Here is a 27,102-nt window from a genome sequence, read left to right as displayed (position 1 = left end):
GCTGTTTGTTCAGCCAGAGAGGCAGAGAAAAAGAAAAATGGCGGCTCTAGGCGAACCCAAACGGGACGCCGGGCTAACATTTTGAGCTTTCACGCCCGAAAAGACACGGGGGCTTCTCGGGGTTTGCTGCACCGTCTGAATCCCCACCGGCCCAGCTTCGCAGGGGTGTCGTTTTCGCTCGCGTTCGTGTAGGCTAAATAAACGCAAAAATTGGGATAGTAAAATAATATCTTCCGCGGATCATGAGAGGGAAGAGGGGCAGGCCGCCCAAACCGCTACAACCCGAGGAGCCGTCCCCAGCTACGGCCCGGGGACTGAGACCGAGGCGGAATCTGAAGCCCCGGTTGAGGGACAGCGGGGATGAGGACGCCGAGAGCCCCACAAGGGAGACCCCGAAGTCCTCCAGAAAGAGGAAAGCGGGATCCGTCACGTCAACACGGGGCAGGGGACGAGGTAGAGGTGGCGGCGGTGGCAGAGGAGGAAGAGGGGGTCGCGGAGGAAGGCGGACGGCTGCGTCCAAAACAGTGGTGTACGACGACCACGAGAGCGAGGAGGAGGACGATGCTGTCAGTCTGAGGTCCGAGGAGGACGAGTTTATTGAGGAGGAACCCCAGTCCGAGGAGGATGAGGGCCTCAAGGAGGACTCTGATTGCCTTGAAGATGATGTGCTGGACGAGCAGCAGCAGGAGGAGGAGGAGGAGGAGGAGGTGGAGGATGATGCCAGCTACTGTACAGAGAGTAGCTTTCGGAGTCAGAGCACACACGCCAGCACTCCGGGTAAATACCCAGTATGATGAAGCAGTGGTAGAGAGTCTGAACATACACTGCAGGGTTGGGGGAGACATCCCTGAACGCAGCTGCTGATTGTTTTACATCGGTGCAGGAAGCAGTAAGGTTATTGTTCAAAATGGAGAATGCACACTGTATGAACACAGGCCGCAGTCATTAATGCTACTGCAGGTGCATTCAGTCGGTAGCTGTGTCACTAGCTCACATTGTCGCCATCACCGTCTGTCTACGCACCTTGAAGCACGCCTTTGATAATAAGTCTCACACATTTTAAGCAGAGCCGCGAATGCCTCCATCTCCGGACATTATTCACTCAGCAACTTAGCTGCTAGCTGCTAGCGTGCTAACGTTAGCGGGTAACGTTAGCTCATGCTGCCAACTGTCAAGTCTGTGTTACTTAACGTTGGCTAACGGCAACTTCACGTATCTATAGCAACCCTCAACACTGACTGCTTTTTATGTGGATAAGACTTTAAAGTTTGTGTTTGAAGCGGATTGCAGATAAAGTAGAGAGAGCGAGCTAACTAACTAACTTAGCTTGGCTAGCATGCCTATCGTTTTCTCTGTTTGTCAGTTTTCAACTTAGTTAGCTTCACAATTAATCACTCCAAAACTCACTAAAAGGAGGACAGCTAATTTCTTTCACGGTTTAACATCGAGAAAGAAGGGTTAAAGTGTGTGGCCGGAGTAACTTTTATGTTACTATACGACTGGATGTAAGTTAGGAGTATGAGGAAGCCCTAGTGACACTAGCTAGTCTGGTCGTGTGTTGAGCCAGCTCAATGTTGGAGGTCCCGTTGTAGTAAGATGGTTATTACTATACAGTCCGATATTAGACCTGGGTGATATCGATAGAATGAAACATCAGTGTTTTTGACTCTCAGTCCTTTCATACAACCATAAAACATAAAAACATATCAGTTTTTTCCTCTGCTTTAGCCTGTGGATCAAAGAGCTGTTATTATGCTTTACTAATATCATTTGTGTATCCTACAGGGAAGAAAAAAGTACGGCCCCGACCTCGCACCCCCATTCTCGAGGAGAAGGAGATTCCTCCTCTTGTGCTTCCTGACTCCTCTGAGGACCTTCTGGTGCCCAATGAGGAGCTGCTCAATGCCACCTCCATCTACGAGGTGGTACGGAACTTCAGTACAGTGCTTCGTCTCTCCCCCTTCCGCTTTGAGGACTTCTGTGCTGCACTGGTAGGCCAGGAGCAGTGCACGTTAATAGCAGAGACCCATATTTCCCTCCTGAAGGTCATCCTGCGCGAGGAGGACTCCTCCAACACTACCTTTGGCCCCGCTGACCTCAAGGACAGTGTCAACTCCACCTTGTACTTTATTGACGGCATGACATGGCCTGAGGTGTTGCGGGCGTACTGTGAGAGCGACCGGGAGTACCATCATGTCCTTCCATATCAGGAGGCGGATGAGTATCCCTACGGTCCACTTGAGAGTAAGATCAAGGTGTTGCAGTTTTTGGTGGACCAGTTTCTCACCACCAACATCGCCCGGGAGGAGCTGATGTCTGACGGCAGCATGCAGTATGACGACCACTGCCGTGTGTGTCACCGCCTGGGGGACCTGCTTTGCTGTGAGACCTGCTCAGCAGTCTACCACCTGGAGTGTGTGAAACCACCGCTGCAGGAGGTTCCAGAGGACGAGTGGCAGTGCGAGATTTGTGTGGCACACAAGGTGCCTGGTGTCACAGACTGTGTGACGGAGGCACAGAAGAACCGGCCATACATCCGCCAGGAGCCCATTGGATATGACCGCCACCAGAGGAAATACTGGTTCCTAAACAGAAGGATTATAGTGTAAGTTAGGACCCTCAAAGCCTTTCTGTTCCATTAGAATTACCTTTCCTTCTGTGCCAACAGCTTTGTGCCTTATAACAGATTACAGTGAATGTGCATTCAGCACCACTGAAAACAAATAGGCATTACTTTATCATTCTTATTGAACTGGGTGAAAACATTGAGACCAAGAATCTCATTTTTAAGTGTGACTGTAATGAGAAAATACATTCAAAACAAAAAGAGAGAGACACAAAAAAAGCATTGTCAACACCAATACAGTGGTGTATAACTTGGTTAAACACAATAGCATGTGACAACCCCTTCAAAGCACATGGCCCAGGTACACTGGGCAGCAACTCTGTGTTATAATACATCGACTTTCAGTGGAGTCATGTAGTAATAATCAAAGTTCTGTTAAAAACGAATGTGTCCAACAAATTTTAGTATAAAACGTAGCACAATGAATTATTGAGGTTTGTATTTTAAATGTGTGAAGAGGTCTGTTTGACATATTACAGAACACTGGAACACAAATGCAATGAACATCATGATGATTAGCTTGCACATATTTTTGTGTACCTTTTTGGTATCTGTTTTTCATTACCCTACAGGTAGTCTAAGTCTGCTTGTATAAACAGCTTACAAGGAATGGTATGATTCATATTTAATATTAGCTATTTACCTCAATACACTGTGGGAAACTGTGTAAAGATCTGAGGTGCTCAGCTTAAAACAGGCCACCATAGACATGAAGCAGTGTATATGTAATTATTCAATCAAATAATGGCAAATTTAAAAAATGTGTGGAAACAACATTGCAGCCACTGTCCTAAAAGGTAGTCTCAACTTACTCGACCTACCTCTAAACTGTGTGTGTGTGTGTGTGTGTGTGTGTGTGTGTGTGTGTGTGTGTGTGTGTGTGTGTGTGTGTGTGCGCTGTCCCAAGCTACAATGTGAAACAGCTGGAGAGTGAAACTGAAAGTTACCAGGAAAGTCACTTGGCGCATAGAGAGCAACATGCTTCCATGAATTAAATCATCTCTTTGACTGGAGGTTATAAAAGAGACATACACTCCAAGCCCTTTTTTCTTTACTGGCAGTGATGTCTTTCCTGATCGCCGCCTCCTCACCCCCACCCCAAATATGAGTTCTGTTTGAACACAGTCTTTACAAATAGGAGGCTGAATTCACCTCCCTGTCAGGCAGGATCTGACAGAGGCTTTTAATGTTTTTGATTTTGTAGAGAAAAAAGACACTCGATGCTTGAGCTGAACTGTTGTGCACCAACAGAATATTAATAAGTAAATGAGCAGTCTGCCGGAGTCACAGTTTAACCTTCCCTTGACACTCAGTATTATCTTGAACCTCATTAGCTTCCTTTACAAATGTCTGGTATCATTTAGTATGAATCAGCTTGTGATTGCATTTGAGTTCTAGTGTGGAGAAAATTGCTTTTTCCTTAGCTAGCTTGCCCAGGGTTCTCCCTACTGTTTATACGTGTCTCAACAGAGTGCAGAATTTACTTAATCCAACTCAAAGATTAGAGGATAACGCTTCTTTAACAATAGATCAAACTCACAAAAATATATGAGGTATTTACCCACCAGTGGGATTATTTTACTAGGTAATATAAACGAATTAATCAGTGATTCAGTGTTGTGTGAGGCCCTGTTTGATACAGTGAACATTGTACTGTAACAACACCTTGCAGTGAAGTGGAGGAGAAAGTAAGTTTAAAAACTGTTCTGTTCTGTTCCCCAGTGAGGAAGATGGGGAACATGAGAAGAAAAAGATCTGGTACTGTAGCACCAAGGCGCAGCTGGAGGAGCTCATGAAGTGCCTGGATAAGGAGTATTGGGAAATGGACCTCTATGCCACCCTGGAGGAGATGAAGGAAGAAGTGCAAGCCCACATGGACATCACAGAGGACCTTACCAACAAAGCCCGAGGAAACAGTAAAGCCTACCTCACTGCCGTCAACGGTACGGATTTGATATTGTCTTCACTCCCCAGAATAGAAATACATTCGAAGCATGTAGTAGTGTAATCTTCTGGTATTTGTGAGTAGGATATTCATGTGAACAGCAGTTGAAGGTAACAAGGAAATCATTCATCTGACAATTAATGAGTGACTCAAGCTGAGCAGTGAATGTATGTGTCCGTTTGCATCCTGCAGTTTTACATTCAGAAACAGTCTATATCTTCAGATAACACAGTTCCTCCCCTCAGGCTGCAGGGCTCTGCTGTGTTGACAGTTGGCTCAGAAATGTTAGATGCTGCCTTTTCTTTCTGTTTCACGCTTTCTACAAGCAACTGTTGTTCCCCCTCTACCTCCCCCTCTAGTGGTTAGAAGACGTTTTGGTTATTATGCCAGCAGTTTCCGTTTCAGTTTGACAGGCTGACATATATAACAGTTTCCTATGTGTGTCACTTAAACAGTCTTATTTCAGTTGAGAGAGACAGTGGTGTACTGTCTTTTATCGGGGATGTTCCTTTGGCAGTATGTCAAAAACTAGAGGTTTGAATAGTTATTGTGCAGCCTGAAATGGAAGAAAAGATGTTTTTGTAAAGCCATTGCAGTTGGTTTTTTGTCCCATCATAAGTGATTTATGGGTGTTGCTGGTATATTTCATCTGTTAAAAGCCCACTGCCGCTGCAGCAGCACAGTGTGGCCTTCCCTGCACCTTGCTTTTCTTCCTTTTAAGCTGGTTGAGACACAACTGTTTCTGTGCTGCTGAACACTGTAGTTATAAAACGCAGCCCTCTTGAGATTTTGGCTGTCTGAGGAAAGAAACTCCTGCCCTGTCTTGGATCTCTGTGAATGGGAAGAGCTTTTATTGCTGGGTTGACTGAGTTATAGCCTCTAGATATGCTAGCATCTATGTACACAAATTATTACTATGTTATTATATTTGATCTATTACATGTCAGATAATCCAGTTAAAGGTTACCTGGAGCAGTTTATCGTAGGAATAGGCTGTGCTCCAGTTGCCTGGTTAGGATGCTTCTTTCAAATATTTTTTGTAGAGCTGACACAATTCATAGTTACATGATACATGCTGATAGTAGTTTAATAGTTTTGATATGTCATAGTAAACTGAACATCTTTGGGGTCTGGTCTGATTCTCAGATAAAACACCTTGGGCTCTTTTACTATTTTTTATTTACATTTTACAGACACACAGATTAACAATTAATTCTGAAAATAATAGGCAGATTAAAAAACAGTGAAAACAATTGTTAGTTGCTGTTCCGTGTTTTTAATTGGAGGAAGTGATCCTCATATGGAAAAATGGGTAATGAAGAACGTTATTTTGCTTTACAGTATTATAACATTTCAGTGTTACCATTTAAAATCCATCATGCTGATGCATGGCTATATAATCGCTGCCTTTTTATTTTAAAAAATGAATATATTTTTGCTGTAGATGTGGTCATGGAGCATTTAAAGATCAGGCGAGAGGCACAGGAAGCAAAGACGCGAGTAGGGGACGCAAAGCAGGAAGCAGAAACGAGCCCTGTTAAGACAACAGAGGATGAGCTCACCTCACAGCTCAACGACAGAGAGCACAAAGACACTGAGCCCAAGGAAGATGCTAGTTCACAAGGTAAAAGTGGACTTTATGTACAGTATTCTTTGTTCTAAACCTCTCTTACACGCTATTTCTATTAAAGTAACTCCTCAACGGCAGACCCAGTAGTACTGGTAACAACAGGTGTTGTTTTCCCACATGTGCAAAGTGCTGTTGCTCTAATATTGGATGGTGGAACTGTGTTGATGTTTCTGTAGCAGTATCAAGACCTTTACCTCTGCTTGACTTGCTGATAAATAATATTATGACTCCGCTGGTGCTGTTTGCCCTGTGGATGTATGTCATACCACAGCAGCCACGGTTGCCCCTGCTATAGAGGAGACCTGCGCGTCAGATCTTAACCCCAGCTCGACCATGCAGGACGCTGCCACGCCGAAAACGGAGTCCCTCGACCCGAACAAGGAAGCACAGCCTGCTCACTCTAGGAGCCAGGAGAGTGGGGAGTGCCCTCCTTTGGCAAAGCAGCAAAGGCCAGGTACTCGGAGAACAAGATTGACTCGTGTTCACTCCAGTGTCCAGCTATCTGCAGCATCTTTTGCCATTCAAATCCTCCTTTCACTTCATACCCCGCTGCTGGGCTGCACATCCATCTTCATCTGTCTGCTTGTCTCTGCTGGTGGCTGCTAACCATTCCCTGCCTTTTTCGCTCTGCCCACTTGCCTTGTTGGGTGCATTGGGGTGACTATACTGATTTGCTTCTGTCTCTATACATTTGTAATGTTATAGTCAAGTCTCCATTTGTTTTAGAGACTGAAAACTAAATCCGGTTTATGCTAATTACACTTGAAGAGACGTTTCCAGGTTTTTTTTGTTTGTTGGTATATTATAATTAAGATAATGTACAACCATTCCTGGCAAACCTGGAATGATATGAAGGTGATTGAAGGTTTTTCTTTTCTTAGACCTCAGCCACGTCTACAAGGCTTTAGAAATCACTCCAATCGCTCTGTCTGACAGACCAATGTTTCACTATTCCCATGGGAGTTTAGCATCATGTTTCTTGCTATGCTAGTCACAAATACTGTATGTACTGTTGGTCTCAGTTTGCTTTTGTTCAGGCAGATTCTGCTTATTGTGTTGGCTGGTTGCTGTTTAATGGAGCACTTGTGTTTTTCCCTTCTGTTTAAATGGCTTCAAACGGGATACTGTGCCTCTCTGACCATGTTATATTACATATTTCCCAGCTGACAATTGTGTTTCCTGAGCTGAATTTCTAATTCCATCATTAAGTCATCCTTTATTTGAGCAGCTCAACCAAAAAATTGTAGCTCTCACCACTCATGCAACACTGGAGTGACCATAATTAGCCTGATCCTTTTCAAATTCCCTTTCACAGCATCTCATCATTATCTTCAGTAAACATCTAATTAGATGGTGAGAAAATATTTTCTCCTCTCATTTAATTTTTCCTGAGAGACCTTAAGCTGTTTCAGGCCATTTTCTGCAATTTATTTCATCTTGACCATCTCTAAACATGGAACGGAAGCTGTGGCATTCAGCTTCTGCCGTGGTCGCTAAATGTTCCATTTATTTTTTGGTGCATTCATTTCTTGTCTTGTGTTATATGTTGTTTCCTGAGCTCACGGTCTTGAAAAGCACACTTTTGGCACTGTGGTAGACGGCGTCCCTGGCAGCCGCTAGCACGCCACGTCTGTCACAACCGGCTCCTTATTCTCATTCCAATTTATGGGCATTTGGGTGGGTTCCTGTTGCTCAGACAAAAGGCTCTCTGCCTGGAAGCCCCACCTGCTACCTCGTCAACAAAGAGCTGCATATATATTCAGGACTCTATCCCCTAACAACTCAAAAGCAGGGCTGGTGTCTTAATTTGGCTTTGGAGCAAGTGCACAGCTTGTTTTAGTAGCTTTCCCTGTCCGAGATTGGGTTTGGTTTTATAGGGCCTAGCTGGACTGATCAAGTTTGTTGTCATATGCAAATCTTAAGTCCCAAGACCTGGTGTTAGATTGAACAAAATCTGGCCGAGCTATGTTGAGAATTTCCTAATTGCAAAATTAGAATTTTTGTCAATATTGTTGTAGGTGTTTGTGTTTACACAGCTGCCATATTTGCCTAAAGCACATAGCTTGTTATTAATATTATTCGGTTTCACTCCCTGCATCCCTTATATTTGCTTTTTTTTATGCCTCTGCTCAGTCTTTCCTAACATATTTTTTCAGATGAGGACACGAAAGCAGAGTCTAGCAGTGACGACCAGCAGCCTGACGAGTCGCAGGCACAAACCCAAGATCGGCCACAGCAGCAGTCTTCTCAGCCAGAGGCGAATAGTGATAGCAGCCAGGTTTCCGGATGTGGGACCCTCAGGAAACCAGAGCAGCCTGACCTGGCTGATCGGTCCTCTCAGTCCTCTTTCACCAGCCAGGATGGGACAGGTAAACATGAGCGAGGCTCGTCAGCACAGAAAGTACACACCCACACCAACTTTGGAATCAGTTCAGTCGTTTTAAATTGTCTCTGTGTCTGTTTGAATGCTCAATCAATGAGTTTGTTGCTGCATTGATAGTGTCATGTGCTTTCTGAATGATAGATGAGTATAATGAAAGGTTCAAGACTGATGGAGGGAGTGCAGGTGGACCTGAATCCAATAACCAAACGCCTAGAGGCAGCAAAGAGGTGAGACTTGTCTTTTGTTTTGTTTTTAAGCTGCATGTCAAAAACAAAAAACATAATTTAATTCTACAGTTTTTTTAATTTTCTGTTTGTTTGTTTAAAAATGAAAGAAGCTAGGACTGACAACAAATGCTGAGTACTTACTTAAGTGTGTCCATAGCATCTAGGATCCTGTATTTCATTTAGCTCTTTAAGTTAGCATGAACACTGCACTGACTAGTTGTTGATCAAATGAAGAAAAAGTTTTGTATCGGCACGCTTATAAAAGCAGCTTTTATTTTTATGTCTAGTATTAAGTTTGAATGTAATGTTCCCTCTCATGTTTCAGTCATCTCCCGTATGCTCTGCTGGTGAAGCTTTGCGTCTCAGCTTCTTAAAAAGGGACCTGACCGTGAATTTGAACAACTTGTTCAAACTGGGTCAGGAGGGTAAATACAGGGTCTACCATAACCAGTACAGCACCAATGTCCTGGCTCTAAACAAGCATCAGCATCGCGAGGACCACGACAAGAGACGCCACCTCTCCCACAAGTTCAGCCTGACCACCGCGTCTGAGTTCAAGTGGAATGGCTCTATCTACGGTTCGCGGAGCCTGACTGTCTCCACCCTGCGTCTCACCATCATCCAGTTGGAGACCAGTGTCCCTGGACCGTTCATGCATCCCAACTGGGCATCGCACAGGTACATCTCAGATCAGGTTAATATGAAGCCCTTTTGGGAAATTCACTGTTGTTTCACAGGCTGCTACACAACAGCACCCTTTGAGCTGGTAAGCAGGGAAAGATACATACTTCTTGGTGACTTAGTTTGTCGCCAAATTTCTGTCAAAAGTTATGGTCCCAGTGTGGTATTTAGTGGGTGATGCTTGCACTGATCTGGCAGGAAGTTCAGACTTTTAGGAAATATGCTCAGTCAATTTCTTGCCGGGAGTTAGATGATAAAGCCTGGCTCTGTCCAAACGTAACAAATTCTGCCTACCACCACCTCAGAAGCTCACTTATCTTAGCATCTTATTTTTTTAATATGTACAAAAACTGAAATATGTAAACACCAGACTAGTTCTTGAAAAGAGCCAGGCTAGCTCCTCCTCCCCTGTTTTCAGTCTTGGTGCTAAGCTAACCAGTTCCAGGCTATACACCATATTTACAGTACAAACATGAGAAGTGGTATCAGTCTTCTCATCTAGCTCTTGGCAAGAAAATGAATTAGTGTATTTCTATTCCTTTAAGGGTGCAAAAATAATTCATTTTGGTATCATGACCCATTTTTACTGGTATGAGAGTTTGAAATATGATGAAGTTCTATGGAAGAAATATGCAGTTATGCTGTGTTATCTGTTTTTTCTAGGACCAACTGGAACAAAGCAGTACAGATGTGCAGCAAGGCCAGGGAATTTGCTTTGGCCCTGGCCATACTGGAGTGTGCCATCAAACCAGTGGTCATGCTGCCCGTATGGAAAGATTCCCTCGGACACACAAGGTAAAGGAAAACTAGATGCTTGAATGAACTGCATGAACTGGTGGTTACAGTAGGCATGTCACGATACCAGAAATGTAGTAGTTGATACCAATACCATTGACATTTCTTAATTTTAGTTACCAATTTGATACCACTGTAAAAAACTAAAACAAAACGATAAATCCCATGTACTTCAATATACACTCCTTTTATTAACAACATTTAAACATTACAAAAAATAACAATAGTGGCCCTTTTCCTAAAAGATGTGTTGTTATTTACTTAATTCACTGCTGAACTCACACATCTGCTCACCCTGCTTTTCCCTTCAGTGCTCTTTTCTATACACACACATACATAATCTGTCTCTCTTTTCTCTCTCTGTCTCTCTCTCTCTCACACATTGGCTTGCTCTCAGTTTCTCTCTCCCTGTATGTGTCTCTTTTGACTTTCTTTGGCAGTATGTTTTATAAAATCACCCAAAAAAACACAACTTGCATTTGAGATTTTCTGCTCACTTAAAGTATATTAACATGTAGTTTGCTTTACAAAAGACTAAGAGGACTCAAGCTACTCACAAGCTAACTCATCACTACCACAGTGATTTTTCTATTTCAATGCTGCCCATGCACCTTACATCGTTGTTATATACTTTACCGTCTTGCTTCAGGTTGCACCGCATGACCGCCGTGGAGCGGGAGGAGAAAGAGAAGGTGAAGAAGCGAGAGAAAAAACTGGAGGACGAGGAGACACTGCAACAGGCCACTTGGGTCAAGTACACCATCCCTATCAAGCACCAGGTAAAAAAAACAGCGTCTTTCTATCTGTCATCCAGGTTTAACGTCATACATACATACTGACATAGAGCAGTGGTTCATCTAACTGTTGAACTAACTATTCCAACTATTTATCCAGTACTTTTACCTGTTCACACCTCTGTTTGAGAAATAGGTTTTCACACACTGTCAATTGTCATCCATGGTGTTCAAATCATTAAATAATCATAATCATTGTCAGGAGGGCTATTCTGTATACTTGACAAACATCCATGTTAAATTGATGCTTTCAGCAGTACTATATGGATGTGTATATTTTCACTTTAAGGGGTTTTCAGACAGGGTTGAAACAATTTGACTGTTGGTGTGGGCTCAGAACATGTAATAGTCTCCCTCATTGACAGTATTTATATTGGACAAAGCTTCTGGGTTTGTGAAGTGAAGCCAACGCAGTAAGTATCTAAAATAGGAAGTTGATACTGTGTTTTAATGTGTATATATGTTCTCTGAAATAAATTGGTTCTTTATCTGAAAGCCTCATTATTTTGTGTTTTTCTATCAAGGTGTGGAAGCAGAAGGGTGAGGAGTACAGAGTGACGGGGTACGGTGGCTGGAGCTGGGTCAGTAAGACTCGTGTGCCACGGTTTCTTCCAAGGCTACCAGGGAACACAAATGTAAACTACCGCAAAGAACTAGAGGGTAAGGGCTAAACATGGCATGATTCCATCAATAAATTCTCCTACTGCTGGCACTCTTGGCTCACACTATTTTATATATTATATATTTAATTATTTTCTTTTCTTCTTCTTTTTTTGGCTGTGTTGACAGCAGCTAAAATGAGCAAGGAAAATGCAGTAGCTGGCACAGATGAGCAGAAAAAGTCCACGGAAACCGAGAAGCAGAATACTCCAAACACAGCGGACGAGGACAATGGACAAACATCCATCACTGCGTCATCTCAGAGCACTTCATCAGAGAAGGACAACTGTCAGACGTCCAAAGAGGAAGAAAAACCCATGGGGGAGGAGCAGGGAACAAATGAAGAAGAGAAGAGAGAAGATGACAAAATGGAGGTTGACTCCTGCTCAGAAACTGCTGCTTCAAGTGACGAGAAAGGTAAATGTTTAAATTGATGCTGCTATATGTTTAGGACAGATATATGTTTCGACCATCCACTGACCTCTGATCTTTGTTAAATAGCTGAAGCTGATAAAGCTGAAAGCAAAGAGCCCTCCTCGCCTTCTGTGGAGCCTGTGAGGGAAGAACCAATCCAGAAAGTTGAACAACCCATGAAGGAGGAGGCCACTGCACCAAAGCCCTACTACGATGTTGTGAATGTCAGCGAGGGCTTCCAGCTGCGGACAGCTTATAAGAAGAAGGTGAAGCCCTCCAAACTGGATGGGCTTCTGGAGCGCCGGGTTAAACAGTTCACCCTGGAGGAGAAGCAGAGGCTAGAGCGGATGAGACAGACAGCCCTGCTCTCCAAAATGGCTGCTGCCAAGCCTACCTCTGGTGTTAAGACTGAAGGATCCACATCAGGCAAACAGCAGCCTGCTGTGGCCCCATGTGTAAAAGAAGAGAAGGAGGAGAGCCTTCCAGTGAAAGACCATGTGGTTAAAAGGCTTCACTTTGAGCAGGAGCAGACAGAGTTAAAGGCAGACAACATGGATGTCAAATCAGACACCACATTACCCAACCACAGCAAACAAATGGAGGTAAATGCTGTGCAGGGTAACGGCAGGGAGGCCTTATCTCACATAGAAGTGAACGGAGGACCCTTGGCGAGCACTGAGCTAAACAGTAAAAACAATTGTATGTCGGATGCAATGGACAAAACACAGAAACCAGAGGTGGCTCGAGTGGGAGAGAATGCCAAGAAACGTGCATATGAGGAAATGGAAAAAGGCAGTGAACAGAGTGACACAGATGGCATGGTGGTAGACCAAAGCAAGACCAGTCCAGTGCAGGTGAATGGGAAGGCTGGGGGTACAGCCCTTGCAGGGTCAAACGTCAACTCAGAACCCGCAAGTCGAGTCCAAAGTGATATTAAAGAGCCTCAGAAAGAGTCTGTCAAGTCCCTGATGAATGGGAAACCTCTCGCAAAACGATGTGTCCAACATATGTCATCCACCTCCCTTGAAAGTCCCCAAATTAGAGAACCACGTGGCAGAGAAAGGGGACTCTCTCAATAAGAATGAGGATGTGGACAAGAACAGTGAGGAGACAGTACCCGCTAAGCTTCCATCCTCAAGCCCCTCTTGCCTGAATAGTAATAGCACCGACACTAGTGGTGAAGGTTTGAAGACTTCCTCTTCCACAGAGTCTCAAAATGAACCACACTCTGACGTCGTGTCTAAAGCAGCAAGTAGCGCCGTCTCCTCTGTTACCACCACCCCAACCCAGTCCAGCTGCAAGGCAGTTGTCCCCCAGAATATCAAACTTCCTGTCACTGACACCAAGATGGTCACTTCTGGTTCAGCAACAACCAGCTCGATGACGATTAGTAAAGAGTATTCCACCAGGGACCCAGTGAGCCTTCTCAGGTTCTCCAAATCCAAGAAGGCACGCTCGGGGACGGCCCTGCCGTCCTACCGCAAGTTTGTCACGAAGAGCAGCAAGAAGAGCATCTTCATCCTGCCAAATGATGATCTAAAGAGACTGGCGAGGAGGGCAAGCATCAGAGAGGTGCCCATCTTCAACTACAATGCCAAACCGGCCCTGGATATATGGCCCTACCCTTCACCTCGGCCCACTTTTGGGATCACATGGAGGTTGGTAACACATTTAAATCTTTTTACTCATTGTTTGGGACACAAAAAATTACATTAAAGTTTTCTTTTAATTATTTGAAGCAGATTTAAGATTTACAAACCAACTTTAGATCAGACACTACAAATGTCTGTCCATATTGTGTTCACACGGCAATAATAAGAGATTCTTTTGATTCATGAGCACTGTATTATGTTACCAGGATGGAAAAATAAAAATACGGTAAGTTAAAGTAAGTGTGCAAAGACATAGCTCAAGTCTGTTATAACTGTTACCCATTTAGGTACCGTCTCCAGACTGTGAAATCGCTGGCAGGGGTCAGCCTGATGCTGAGGCTGCTGTGGGCCTGCCTGAGGTGGGACGACATGGCCGTTAAGCCCTCTGCTGCCGTAGGGACTACTCGGAAAGGTGACAAAATGCTGAAGTTTCCCTTTGAGGGAGCCGTCTTACATTAGTTTCGATTTTATGCAGCTTCATGTGTTTAATCTCTTTGCTTGTTACTGCTAAAACACATTTGGTCACCACCTACCAATGCATGGATGTTAAATCATTCTGCTAATATGTTTAATTCTTGCCACAGAAACCACAGACACAGACATCATTACAACAGAGATTATAAAACGAAGAGACGTGGGGCCTTACGGCATCCGCTCTGAATACTGCATCCGGAAGATTATCTGTCCCCTCGGAAACAGAGAAACTCCCAAAGGTAAAAAATTAAAAGCAAGATCCATTCCTGGAAGTGTTCTGGCAACTTTTTATAAGGATAATGAATATTTGTTTCTCTTTTCCTGTGAGCAGAAACTCCCACTCCACAAAGGAAAGGCCTGCGATCAAGCGCCTTAAGGCCCAAGAAGCAGGAGCCAGCCAAGCTGACTGGGCCTATTGCTGTGGAGACATGGGTGCTTGAGGAAGACCTGGAGCTGTGGGAGATCAGGGCATTTGCAGAAAGGTGAGAAACACACAGCGAGCCTCCTCTGTCCAATCAGTTTTGATAAGCTGATACAGCACTGACCAAATTGTCACCTTTTTCCTTGGTATTACAGAGTAGAGAGGGAGAAGTCACAGGGTCTTGATCCCTCCAAGACTGGCAGTAGTTTGAAGACAGCAGAGGATGTCAAGGCCCATTTGGAGAATCAGCTGAAACAGGCCCGACTGGCTGCCCAGCAGGTGGGAACACTGTACACACCATGGTGTCTGCAGAGTCTATAAAAGTCTAAAAACCAATTATCTGAATGTTAGTTATGTGTTGGGAGATCAACAAACTCTCTTTATTTCTAAAATTGTGTAACATTTTGGTTTTAGAAACGTCTGGAGCAGCAGAGACCGAGTACAACTGCCACCACTCCCTCAACAACAACCACCACCACCTCAGCCAGCACTCCCAGCACCCCATTGTCCATTGGCCAGCGGACTGGTCAGGTCACATCTGGAACCAAGATGGTCCTGGCCTCGAAACTGGGTTCTCCAGTTTCCTTCCAGCAAGACAAAAACTTCCATCAGTCTTTTGCTTCCTGGGTCAAGCAGGGTCAGACCAGCAACAGCTCAGGTAAGCCGGATGATGAGGATTTGAACCTACACACCTCAATAGAAAGGATTCTCAGCTATCACATCCTGTTAGAGACAGACAGACAAAGGTCTTTGTCACAAGACTTTTTTTGTCTTCATTTTATTTATTTTTTTAACCGTCGTTTGACCACCATCAGTTTGCAAGAAGTCAATCATCGGCATGACTTTCCACAACTCTTCGTTTTTGTGTGTCAATTTTCTACATTGGTAAATGTGATCGGCTTGCCAAAATGGCTTTGTGGCTCGTGGTGTCCACTTTCAATCCTGTTAAAACTAGATTTAATTTTTTTTAATCCCATTATATCCTAAGTGGCTATGGGCAGCCTGTTTATAATTAGATTTTAAACACATGGCAAGCCAAAATTCCAAACTCTTTATTGACTTAAACCTTCCGGTGGACACCACAGCCGTAGACTGGCTGTCGTGGTGGCCCTTGTGGGTACGCGTGACTGCAGGTGGCATGGTGTGTCTTGCAGCCTCCACTGGCTCGGTGGCCACCGTGGCTAGCAGCATCACCACCTCAGAGCAAGCCTTCCAGATCGCTGGCAGCCCAGTGACTGTGGCTGGCCAGGTCCTCGCCGCCAAACTCCCGCTGCCCGCTAACAGCAAGATTGTCACGCTCAACATGCCCACCACTCAAGGAGGTAGGGAGCACGAGTGTCATCCATTTGCGCTGGTTTGGGCTTACACTTGCCAAAATGGATGGAAATCATGTGAGAGGCAAAAACTGCCTGTGATAATATTGGCGCTGAGCATGGATGATGCAACCAGTTTTTTTATTTTTTTTTTAGTAGATGTAAAAGCTTTTTTCTCTCTGAGCTTTTCTCTGAGTTGTGTGTAACTACAGTACTGTTAAACCGTGAAGTGAAGCTTTTTCAGTTGCTTTAGAGATTTTCTTTTTAACAAACAAGACATTCTTCCCCACAAAATGCATGCCTCGCTACTTCTATACATCCTTGACGTGTTTTACTTCATGTACCCAACTCATGTTTGCGTCTTTCCTTATGTAATCTTTCTTGTCAACAGGCGTGGTCCAGCAGAAAGTCCTGAGCATTTTCCCCTCTGGACCCCCTGCAAACCTTAGGACATACAGCACACTACACCCTACGACTGGCAACATCAACCTCAGAGCCACCACCTCTGCCTCAACTACCCAGCAACAGGTCTTTAGTCTTTCACTCTGTCCTTCTCAGTTTTTACCTAAAGGTAACGACAATGTTGAGCATGATTATTGATGATTTTACCTTTGACTTTGTGTTCCAGGCCATCACAACAGGAGGCCAAACACAGCTTGGCACGACGATGAGCCAGTCACCTACCCAGTCTACCTCTGTGGGCACCGCAATGATCAGAGGTCCAACGCCGGCTCAACAAGGTATTCTGCCCAACTGATCATTTCCATTTTGCAGCCCTTTGTGGCTCATTTCTAGAATTAATTCTTAAAATTCTTAATCCCTCTTTATCACCTGCAGGCCAACCTCAGCACGCTGTGACCCAGACGGGCCGCAGCCAGCCTGGATCCTTAGCTGCGCCTGGTCCTGCGTCTGGGCAGACAACTGCAGCTCAGAGAGCAGCAGGTGTTGCACCATCACCTCATGCAGCCACCACAGCACCTGGACAGTCACCTGTAGCTTCCCCCCAAGCCAACAGACCACAGCAGGGTCAAGTTAAACTCACTATGGCACAGCTCATGCAGCTAACGCAGGGTGCTCAGGTGGGCTCACATTGTTTTGTCTTTTCGTCACTACTAATACACACAGTTATATTTTACTTTGGTAATGAAAGTCCATGCATCCACTTAAACAGCGTCTTTAAACCTTTGTCTTTTCATCTCTACTTGAAGTCTTTAAAAAGTTTTGTTTTAATTCTCATAACTTTGTTTTGAATGGTGCTGTATAAATAAAGTTTAGAATTGTATCACTGTTAGCTGAAGGCAAAATTCCTTTTGTCTACAATTCTGCAGGGTGGAAACCCAGGTCTGACGGTGGTGATCCAGGGTCAGGGCCAGACCCAGGGACAGCTGCAAATTATCCCACAGGGTGTAACAGTCATCCCCGGTCCTGGTCAGCAGCTAATGCAGGCCGCCATGCCCAATGGCCAGGTCCAGCGCTTCCTATTCACTCCTATGCCCCCATCCTCATTAGCTTCAACTTCAATACCCACTACTGCTTCCCCTACAAAGCCTGCTGTAGCTCAGACCCCTCAAACCCAAGGTCTGGCCCAAGTCCAGACGACTCCTTCAGCCCTAGCCCAAACCCAAATGGCTGCCCCTTTACCTGCCCCAACACATGTTGCAGCTCCAGCTCCAGCACAAATGCCACGTTTGGGCCCTACCACGGTACAAACCCAAGTTTCAACCGCTACCCCATTATCAGTCCCGACACAACCTCAAATATCCACTCCTGTACCTGCCCTGCCACACATGGCAGCCCAGGCCTCAACACAGGTTCTATCTTCCACACCAACCTCTGTCCCAGCACAAATGGCAAGACCTGTGCTAACCCCAGCACAGAATGCAGTCCCAGCCATGGTGCAAAACCAAGTCTCCACCCATACGCCAGGCTCATTCCCTACACAAACCCAAACCGCAGTGTCACTGTCTGTCCCAGGACAAGTGGCACCTCAGTCACAGCTCCAGACACACGCCTTCAGCCCTGCTCCAGCCTTAACCTCAGCCCCTGTCCAGATGCACGTTACTGTTCCAGCCCCTGCTTTAGCCCCCCTCTCAGGCCCGTCTAACTTGGTTCAGATGCCTGTTTCTGCCTCTCTTCCCTCACCTGTCCAAGTTCCAACCCCTGCTCTTGCTCCAGTCTCTGCTCCCGTCATAGCTGTTGTGTCCAGTCAATTAGCTGTCCCGTCCCCAGCCAAAGCTCTAACCCAAATCCAAGCCACAGCTCCTGTTCCGCTCCATGCCGCTGTGGCCAGTGCTGTTGTCACACCCGTGACAGCCACCTCTACAACACCGTCAGTGCCAGGTAAAGAACCCACCGCATATCTCAGAAACACACATTAACACCATCCTGTTTTAGTCATTACACAATGGTTGGCTTTTTTTTAACACATTGCCTTTCTTTACTTCTCCCTCCTGTTGTAGCTCTGACAGAGCAGAAGGCAGCTCAACCCCAGGTCTGGACTCCAGCCTCATCTCAGGCTCAGACTCCAGTTCAGCCAGCCCAGCTGGCTGCAGCACCTGTTCAGCCACCTGCCCTGGCAACTGTACCCTCCTCTGCCCCTGCATCAGTCTCCACACATTCACCCGTTACTCCTCTGCCTCAAGCATCTCTTCCTCCTCAAGCTCAAGTACAAGTCCAGCACCCTACCGTTGTATCCATGCAGCAAGTGTCTCAAATTCCAGTCTCAGCAGTGCAGGTTCATATGAAGGGGTTACCAGTCTCTTCTGTTGTTACTACTGTGAGATCTACACAGCCTCAGCCCCAAGCCCATTCCCAGCTTCAACCCCAGCGTCAAGCCCAAATCTGTGCACAGATTCAGGTCCAACCCTATGGCCAAGTCCAACAAATGCCACACATTCAGGCTCAAGCGCATCTCCAGGCCCAAGCACAAGCCCAAAACCACCCCCAAGTCCGAGTTCAGTTTCAGCCACAAGCTCAGCAACCACCCCAAGCACAGACCCTTGCTCAAAATCAACCTCAGGTGCAGTTTCAGTCCCAAAACCAAACCTTGCCCCAGGTCCAGGCCACAGCCCAGGCCCAACTCCAATCAAGGGTCCAACCTCAGTTCCATCCCCAGGTACAAGCTCCATTTCAAACACAGGCTCAAACCCAACCCCAGGGTCAGCAACAGTCTCAAGTCCAACCTCAAACCCAGATTCAGTCTCAGGCCCAAACTCAGCTCCAGCCCCAGATCCAAACCCAACTCCATCCCCAGGTTCAGGTTCAGTTCCAGCAACAGAGCCAGGTTCACCCACAACCTCAGGCCCCGCAACAACCGCAGGTCCACTCTCAGTCACAGATGCAAACTCAAGTCCAAACCCAGCCCCAGTTTCAAGTGCAGTCACCACAGCAGACCCAGGTCCAGCAACAGCTCCAGGTCCAGCAGCAGCTTCAGGTCCAAACGCAACCCCAAGTCCAAGCTAAGCTCCAAGTCCAGTTCCAGCCTCAGAACCAAACACAAGTTCAAGCGCAGCCTCAGCTTCAGGTCCAGTCTCCAATCAGGCATCAGCTCATCACAGTTCCAGGCCTCCAGCAGCCAGTCCAGCTACTCTCAGCTCTGCCACCCCATGTCGCTGCCCAGATTCAAGCCCAGATCCAGGCACAGACACAGCAGCAGGGTGGCACAGTTCCCCAGCAGATCAAACTACAGCTGCCTATCCAGATCCAGCAGACAGGGGGCCAAATTCAGGCCCACCAGATCCAAAACATGGTGACTATACAGGCACCTGCAAGCGTCCAGGAGCAGCTCCAGAGGATGCAGCAACAGCAGCAGCAGCAGCAACAGCAGCAACAGCAGCAACAACAACAACAACAGCAGCAGCAGCAACAACAGCAGCAGCAACAACAACAACAACAGCAACAACAACAGCAACCCCAACAACTACAACAAAAACCAAAGAAGAAGAAACTCAACGAGGCTAAAAGGGAACAGAAAGAGCAGAATCTGCAGGCTGTTAGCCCTGGGGATGGCATCCAAAAACAGGTGACTCAAAAAGAATAATTAACAATGATTAATTTCTTACAGCATCTAGATGTAAATATTAACGTAACTGTTGTGTTGTTTTTGTCAGGTGGTAGTAAAGCAGAATGCTACAGCAGAACAGTTGAAACAGAAGAAGACCCTGGCTGCAGCTGAACGAGAGGAGAACCAGAGGTTTGGGTCTCAATACTTGTGGAGCTTTATGACAAATGTATCTACACTGAACAAAATTATAAACGCAACACTTTTGTTTTTGCCCCCATTCATCATGAGCTGAACTCAAAGATCTAAGACTTTCTCTATGTACACAAAAGGCCTATTTCTCTCAAATATTGTTCACAAATCTGTCAAAATCTGTGTTAGTGAGCACTTCTCCTTTGCCGAGATAATCCATCCACCTCACAGGTGTGGCATATCAAGATGCTGATCAGACAGCACGGATATTGCACAGGTGTGCCTTAGGCTGGCCACAATAAAAGGCCACTTGAAATTGTGCAGTTCCATCACACAGCACAATGCCACAGATGTCACAAGTTTTGAGGGAGCGTGCAATTGGCATGCTGACTACAGGAATCTCCACCAGAGCTGTTGCCCGTGAATTGAATGTTCAGTTCTCTACCATAAGCCATCTCCAAAGGCATTTCAGTGAATTTGGCAGTACATCCAACCGGCCTCACAACCGCAGACCACGTGTAACCACACCAGCCCAGGACCTCCACATCCAGCATCTTCACCTCCAAGATCGTCTGAGACTAGCCACCCGGACAGCTGCTGCAACAATCGGTTTGCATAGCCAAAGAATTTCTGCACAAACTGTCAGGAACCGTCTCAGGGAGGCTCATCTGCATGCTTGTCGTCCTCATCGGGGTCTCGACCTGACTGCAGTTCGTCGTCTAAACCGAGGTGTTCTCTTCACGGATGAATCCCGGGTTTCACTGTACGGGGCAGATGGCAGACAGTGTGTATGGTGTTGTGTCGGTGAGCGGTTTGCTGATGTCAACGTTGTGGATCGAGTGGCCCATGGTGGCGGCGGGGTTATGGTATTGGCAGGCGTGTGTTATGGACAACGAACACAGGTGCATTTTATTGATGGCATTTTGAATGCACAGAGATACCGTGACGAGATCCTGAGGCCCATTGTTGTGCCATTCATCCACGACCATCACCTCATGTTGCAGCATGATAATGCACGGCCCCATGTTGCAAGGATCTGTACACAATTCCTGGAAGCTGAAAACACCCCAATTTTCGAGTGGCCTTTTATTGTGGCCAGCCTAAGGCACACCTGTGCAATACCCGTGCTGTCTGATCAGCATCTTGATATGCCACACCTGTGAGGTGGATGGATTATCTCGGCAAAGGAGAAGTGCTCACTAACACAGATTTTGACAGATTTGTGAACAATATTTGAGAGAAATAGGCCTTTTGTGTACATAGAGAAAGTCTTTGAGTTCAGCTCATGATGAATGGGGGCAAAAACAAAAGTGTTGGGTTTCTAATTTTGTTCAGTGTATGTATCTCCACTTTTGTTGCTTATGTATCCTGATATAAACATTTACTCCAACACCCTGCTGTCCTCTGCTTTCAGAATGATTGTGTGCAACCAGGTGATGAAGTTCATCCTCGACAAGATTGAGAAGGACGAGAAGCAGGCAGCTAAAAAGAGAAAGAAGGAGGAGGTGGTGGAGCAGAAACGCTCCAAACAGAACGCCACCAAGCTGACTGCCCTGCTGTACAAGCACAAAGAACAGCTGAAGGCTGAGATCCTGAAGAAGAGGGCCCTGCTAGACAAGGAGTTGCAGCTGCAAGTACAGGTTAGCACTCAGGAATCTTTCTTCATCAAGCATGAAATGTAGAGAGGAGTTTAAGATATATTAATCGGGGATATTATACATTACGTTACATGTCTTGTCTCCCCAGGAGGAGCTGAGGCGGGACATAGCCAGGCTACAGAAGGAGAAGGAGAAAGCAAGAGCTGCTATCACCCAGGCTGCTGCAGCGACAGTCAAGGCCGCCGCTTCCCACTCCTCCCATCCTTCACAATCTACACATTCCTCTCACAGTGCCCACACGGTGCCCTCACCTTCTTCATCCCATAAACGTAAGAGGGACGAAGAGAGAGAAAAAGACAGAAACAGAGACAGGGACAGGCATCACGACAAGGACAAGAAACGGGACAGGGAGAAGGACCGAGACAAATGCAGAGAGCGGGATAAAGACAGAGATGGGGATCGAGAAAGGGAGAAAGACAGAGAGCGCGACAGGCATCGGGACAGGGACAAGGACAAGGACAAGGACAAGGACAGAGATAGGGACAGAGAAAAGGACAAAGATTCCAGCTCATCAAAACACAAGAAGAAGAAGAAGCTCTCTTCTACCTCAAAGGATCATAAGAAGGACAGCAAATTGTACTGTATCTGCAAAACACCCTACGACGAGTCAAAGTAAGCTCGCTGGAGAAACTATTGTTATTACATTTCAACATACCACTGTAATGAATATGTTATGCAGTTGAATCGTCGCCATGACAAAATAAAAAATATATAAAATAATCTTTTTCTCTCAGGTTTTACATTGGGTGTGACCTGTGCTCCAACTGGTTCCACGGTGTATGTGTCGGCATCACAGAGAAAGAGGCCAAGAAGTTGGAGGACTTTGTTTGTAATGACTGCAAACGTGGTCAGGATGGAGGAAGCAATGAGGAGCTGTACTGCATCTGCAGGACACCATATGACGAATCACAGTATGGCTCCTTATTAATTCCATAATTGTCATCAACTTCAAGTGTAAACATTAGCAGTGTGGTCAAATCCATCCCAGTAATGATCATCTAGAAAATTGTTTGTATTATGACAGCTTTCATAATTCATCATCTCAATTTTCTTCTCCATATGGAAACTTTAATTGGTGTGCAAACGATGTGTCCAATTTTCACCCACAGGTTTTACATAGGCTGCGACCGCTGCCAGAACTGGTACCACGGGCGCTGTGTGGGCATTCTGCAGAGTGAGGCCAATCACATCGATATGTACGTCTGCCCGCAGTGTCAGTCAACAGAAGATGCAATGACAGTCCTCACGCCGCTCACTGACAAAGACTATGAGGGATTGAAAAGAATATTACGCTCGTTACAGGTATGAAATGCATACATAGTGTATGTCGGACTTTCTGTGCTCGTATAATAGTATTAATAACAGTAATAAATATAAACTTAGATAAAAGCAAAAATGATTGTTTGCAAGAGGGCTGAAAAACTAGAAGCAGTTAATGCATAAAAATACAAAGAAATGAAACCAATTACAATAAAAGTATTCTAAACACTATAAATGAGTAAAATAAAAAGTTCACATTTAATATTTGCTTTTGAAGTGATTTTCTCTTACTTACTCTCACAGTACTTACTTGCCATTCCAAACTGCCCACATTACCCTGCGTTGTAGTGGAACATATCTGGAACACCCGAACCACCTTTATTATATTGTCATTATAAAACATGCTTTAAATTTCCCATAAACTGTTGTTCTGGAAACTTGGTGCAATGGATGAAATTTAAATGTTCAAGGTAGTATATTAATTTTATCCCCCCTACTCGACCCCGTAATGATAAAGGTAACTCAGTTAATCTTTTATGGTCTTCTCTTATTGTTTTTAAAAGACCTGGAGTGGTATTCTCAAATATCTTGGATATCGATTCAAAGAAATGCTTTTTGAAGTTTACCCAAAAAACTTAATTTATTATTTAATTTGTTTCATTATGACAGTGCCGAAGCCAAAAATGGCAACCTTATCAAAGGCTTTATCAGCATCCGGTCATACAACTATCAGTTTACTCACATCCAAGCGATATCGTCTTTCCTGGTTTGGGAAACTACTGGTACTCATTTTTAAAATTAACTGTGCAATCTTTTCTTGTCATTTCAACAGACTCACAAAATGGCATGGCCTTTCCTTGAACCAGTGGATCCCCATGACGCACCTGATTATTATCGCGTAATCAAGGAGCCAATGGGTAAGAACAAATGATAGTAATTGTTTATGATGTGTGATTTTCCTCAATCCTGGGAAATGTCCAACGTGTCTGCGTCCCATTGTGGAAGGTACCCGTTGTGATTTCCTAAAGATGATGAAATGATCCAGATACCGTTGATCGTACCGTTTATTTCCTGATATCTTGTGTTGTAGGAAGTGTTATGTATGTATTTCACATATTTCTCTGTTGCTCCTTGTAGACTTTTCCACAATGGAAACCCGTTTGCAAAAGCGACATTACCACAAGCTCACAGAGTTTGTGGCCGACGTGACCAAAATCTTCGACAACTGCCGCTATTACAACCCCAATGACACGCCCTTCTTTCAGTGTGCCGAGGTGCTTGAAGCCTTCTTTGTACAGAAGCTTAAGGGTTTCAAAGCGAGCAGGTAAGGTCAGGTGCTCCTACTGCTGCCGTCTCTCAAGGTCCCCAAGTTTCTCCCTCTCCTTTTCCATGCTCATGTTTGTGTGCCGTAAAGCTTTGACTCTGGCCACACCGGCTGTCACGTCAGTTTAATTTGTTCTCTTAATTTATCCATTAATGCCTGTCCCTTCACTCTTTTTTGTTTTAGTTTTGTTTATACCACTAGCATGTGTACTTACTTTGCAGTAGAATGTGCTTTACTTGTAGACTAGAGTTGGCTTTAAACTGTCAGTGCTTTGAAGGATTGCTTGGCTGTACTAAATCCAACAGAGCTGACCAACTTCAAGACATTATGTCCAATGTCTTAACAGACCTTTGTGCCATGTTACATCTGTATCGTGTTTCATCTTGCATTTGTGTCTGTTCACCTTTGCTGCATGCCTTTGATTTATGCCATCCCATTTTCTTCTTTCTTGCAGATTGTCAGATTCTTAAGTGGGCCAGTCTAGCTGGAGTCTGGACTGGATGCTGGGGTCTCTAGTAATAATGACATGGAAACTTTGTATTTCCAGAACAGCAAAAATAACCATGACTAAAGAAAAAAAAAAACACCACAAGAACACACAAACACCAAATGTGCTTTCATGTAATTTCCATCAATACAGCATTTTCGGTAACCCTTATAATATTCAGTTTAATCACAGAATGGCAGCCATGTTGACATGTGTTGATCATGTAATCGGGGGACATGCTTTCTTCTCATCACTTTGTCTAATCTGGCCTTTTCTAACCATAAATCACAGTAGTGGAGGTTTCCAGTGGCATTTTTAAATGGATTGTAGTTCCTACCTTGGATTTATTTTCTTTTATACATCTGAGTTGGATTGGATAATGTGTTGACTTTACCACATGTTAAAAAATATATATAAAGCTGCATATTTTATTATAGAGAGATATTTAAGAGAAGTTTTGTATGTTACATCCCTTTTTGAGTTTGATTTAACTGGTTGTTAAAGGTGGTTGTCTTGAATGTACATACTTTTTATCATGTACAGTGGTTGTAAGATATATATGACTCTGTATTTGAATGTTTTAAATAATTATGAAACAAATCATTTTAGATTGTGTATTATTTTATGAAACTAAAAATGTACTACAAAGCGTGAGGAATTTGACCTCATCCTGTTCCTCACTTCACAAAGTAACCTCAGTTTGTAGTTGTGGAAGATTGCATCAGTAATAAAGGCATTCCTAGGAAATTACACCAACATGGCTGCACGACCCTCTGCCGACCCCTTTGCAACGTCTGTCTGTTGAGATGTCACAATAAATAAACTAAATGCGAAGGCCTCTCAACTTTCCCCTCTCTCCGCATTCTGTAGGTCTCATAACAACAAGCTACAGTGTTCTTCGGCCTCTTAGAAAGCATCGCACATTGCTCAGACAAAATGCACTTGCCAAGAATATGGCTTTTCTGAACTGTAACTCTGTGACAGACTCCTCTGCCTCATCCTGTGTTTGGGATCTGCTCCTCTGACTGTCGGTGCAACCAGCATTGCTGCTTTCACAGAACTGTTCAGGCAGAGCTGCCTTCTGCCCATTTGAGCTCTAAGGGACCTTTTTGGACCTGGTCGTCATCAGTGGGACTGTACTGAGGAGCATGAACAACTGAGGCATTTCAGAAGAACGTTTACCTCGGAGAAAAGACTCTTAAGGAGCTCTCATATTTCCATGTTCTTTTTTTTTATCTCAGTCTTTTTATTGAGTTTTTTTTTTCTTCTTGTTAAAAATCCCTCAGGCCATTCTTGTGGTCATCATGTCCAATGAGAAATAGGAAATTGAATACTCGCATACAGTGGCAGAGTTTACTGAGCATAACGTAACAAGAGTTTTGTGTCTAAGTTCAGATATCGCAGTGGGACTTTTTTCTCCCATTTCCACTCATTGTTTAGTCCGAAGTGGCATGAAAGACAGTTGTACTAAATATCTGGACACCAGTAGTCTGCTTGGTTAAACTTCTATAACCTACTGAAAGTACGGTAATAAGCTATTGTAAATGAATTGCTCTGCAGTAGTGACTGACTGAGAAGGATTAAACAGTGTATTTGAAGGTTCCTGCCCTGTTTGTAAAAATTTGTCAGATTTTGACTGGATTTCTTTTTCTTTTTTTTGTATTACATCTGAAGAAATATTGATGTATATGGAACTTAATAAAATGGAAAAGATTGCTTCCTTCCTAGTGTGTTTTTGTGGCACGTAAGAGCGTTGTTGACATCTTACTTGTTTTAGTGTAAGACGTGTACACATAGCAGCTCAAGACCTAATATATAGAAAGCGTTTTAAAACTGATTTAATTAGTTACAATAAAATAAATAATTGGTAAAATATTAAATGTGCTTTACAATGCTCTCTCAGTTAGATAGATATCCAATCCAATCCAATCCAACTTTATTTGTTAAGCACTTTAAAAACAACCAAAGTTGACCAAAGTTCTGTACAGGAGAATAAATAGGACATCATAAATGTAAACAGTGATGGTGATGATGATAGAAATAGTATAAATAGTTCAGTGGCAGTGGGGTTTTTATTATCATTCAAAAACAGGTTTAGCATCCATTTTGGATTCATAAAAAGGAGTGAAAGAGAAAATATCTTTAAATGTACTTAAATCTATCACA

General features: G+C 44.5%; 1 protein-coding gene across 1 annotated transcript; it reads left to right on the top strand.

The window, feature by feature from the left end:
- LOC127357127 (nucleosome-remodeling factor subunit BPTF-like) lies at positions 1–26,652 on the top strand. Its single transcript, XM_051389346.1, is given in 33 exon segments — positions 1–777; positions 1,786–2,605; positions 4,349–4,569; positions 6,016–6,195; positions 6,473–6,655; positions 8,358–8,570; positions 8,726–8,811; positions 9,137–9,489; positions 10,156–10,287; positions 10,937–11,066; positions 11,606–11,741; positions 11,871–12,158; positions 12,243–13,129; positions 13,131–13,813; positions 14,095–14,219; positions 14,392–14,520; positions 14,613–14,763; positions 14,858–14,981; positions 15,117–15,360; positions 15,857–16,024; positions 16,407–16,543; positions 16,644–16,755; positions 16,853–17,094; positions 17,344–18,355; positions 18,475–20,036; positions 20,125–20,207; positions 21,622–21,847; positions 21,954–22,477; positions 22,600–22,776; positions 22,975–23,167; positions 23,958–24,042; positions 24,263–24,449; positions 24,904–26,652. Coding segments are annotated over 33 exon segments (10,344 nt in total). The 5' UTR covers positions 1–242; the 3' UTR covers positions 24,920–26,652.
- The last annotated feature ends 450 nt before the right edge of the window (positions 26,653–27,102 follow it).

Source organism: Dicentrarchus labrax, unplaced genomic scaffold (genome assembly GCF_905237075.1).
Source record: "Dicentrarchus labrax unplaced genomic scaffold, dlabrax2021, whole genome shotgun sequence".
Lineage (NCBI taxonomy): Eukaryota > Metazoa > Chordata > Actinopteri > Moronidae > Dicentrarchus > Dicentrarchus labrax.
The sequence above is the reverse complement of the archived record's forward strand: the minus strand, read 5'-3'. Positions and strand labels throughout refer to the sequence as shown.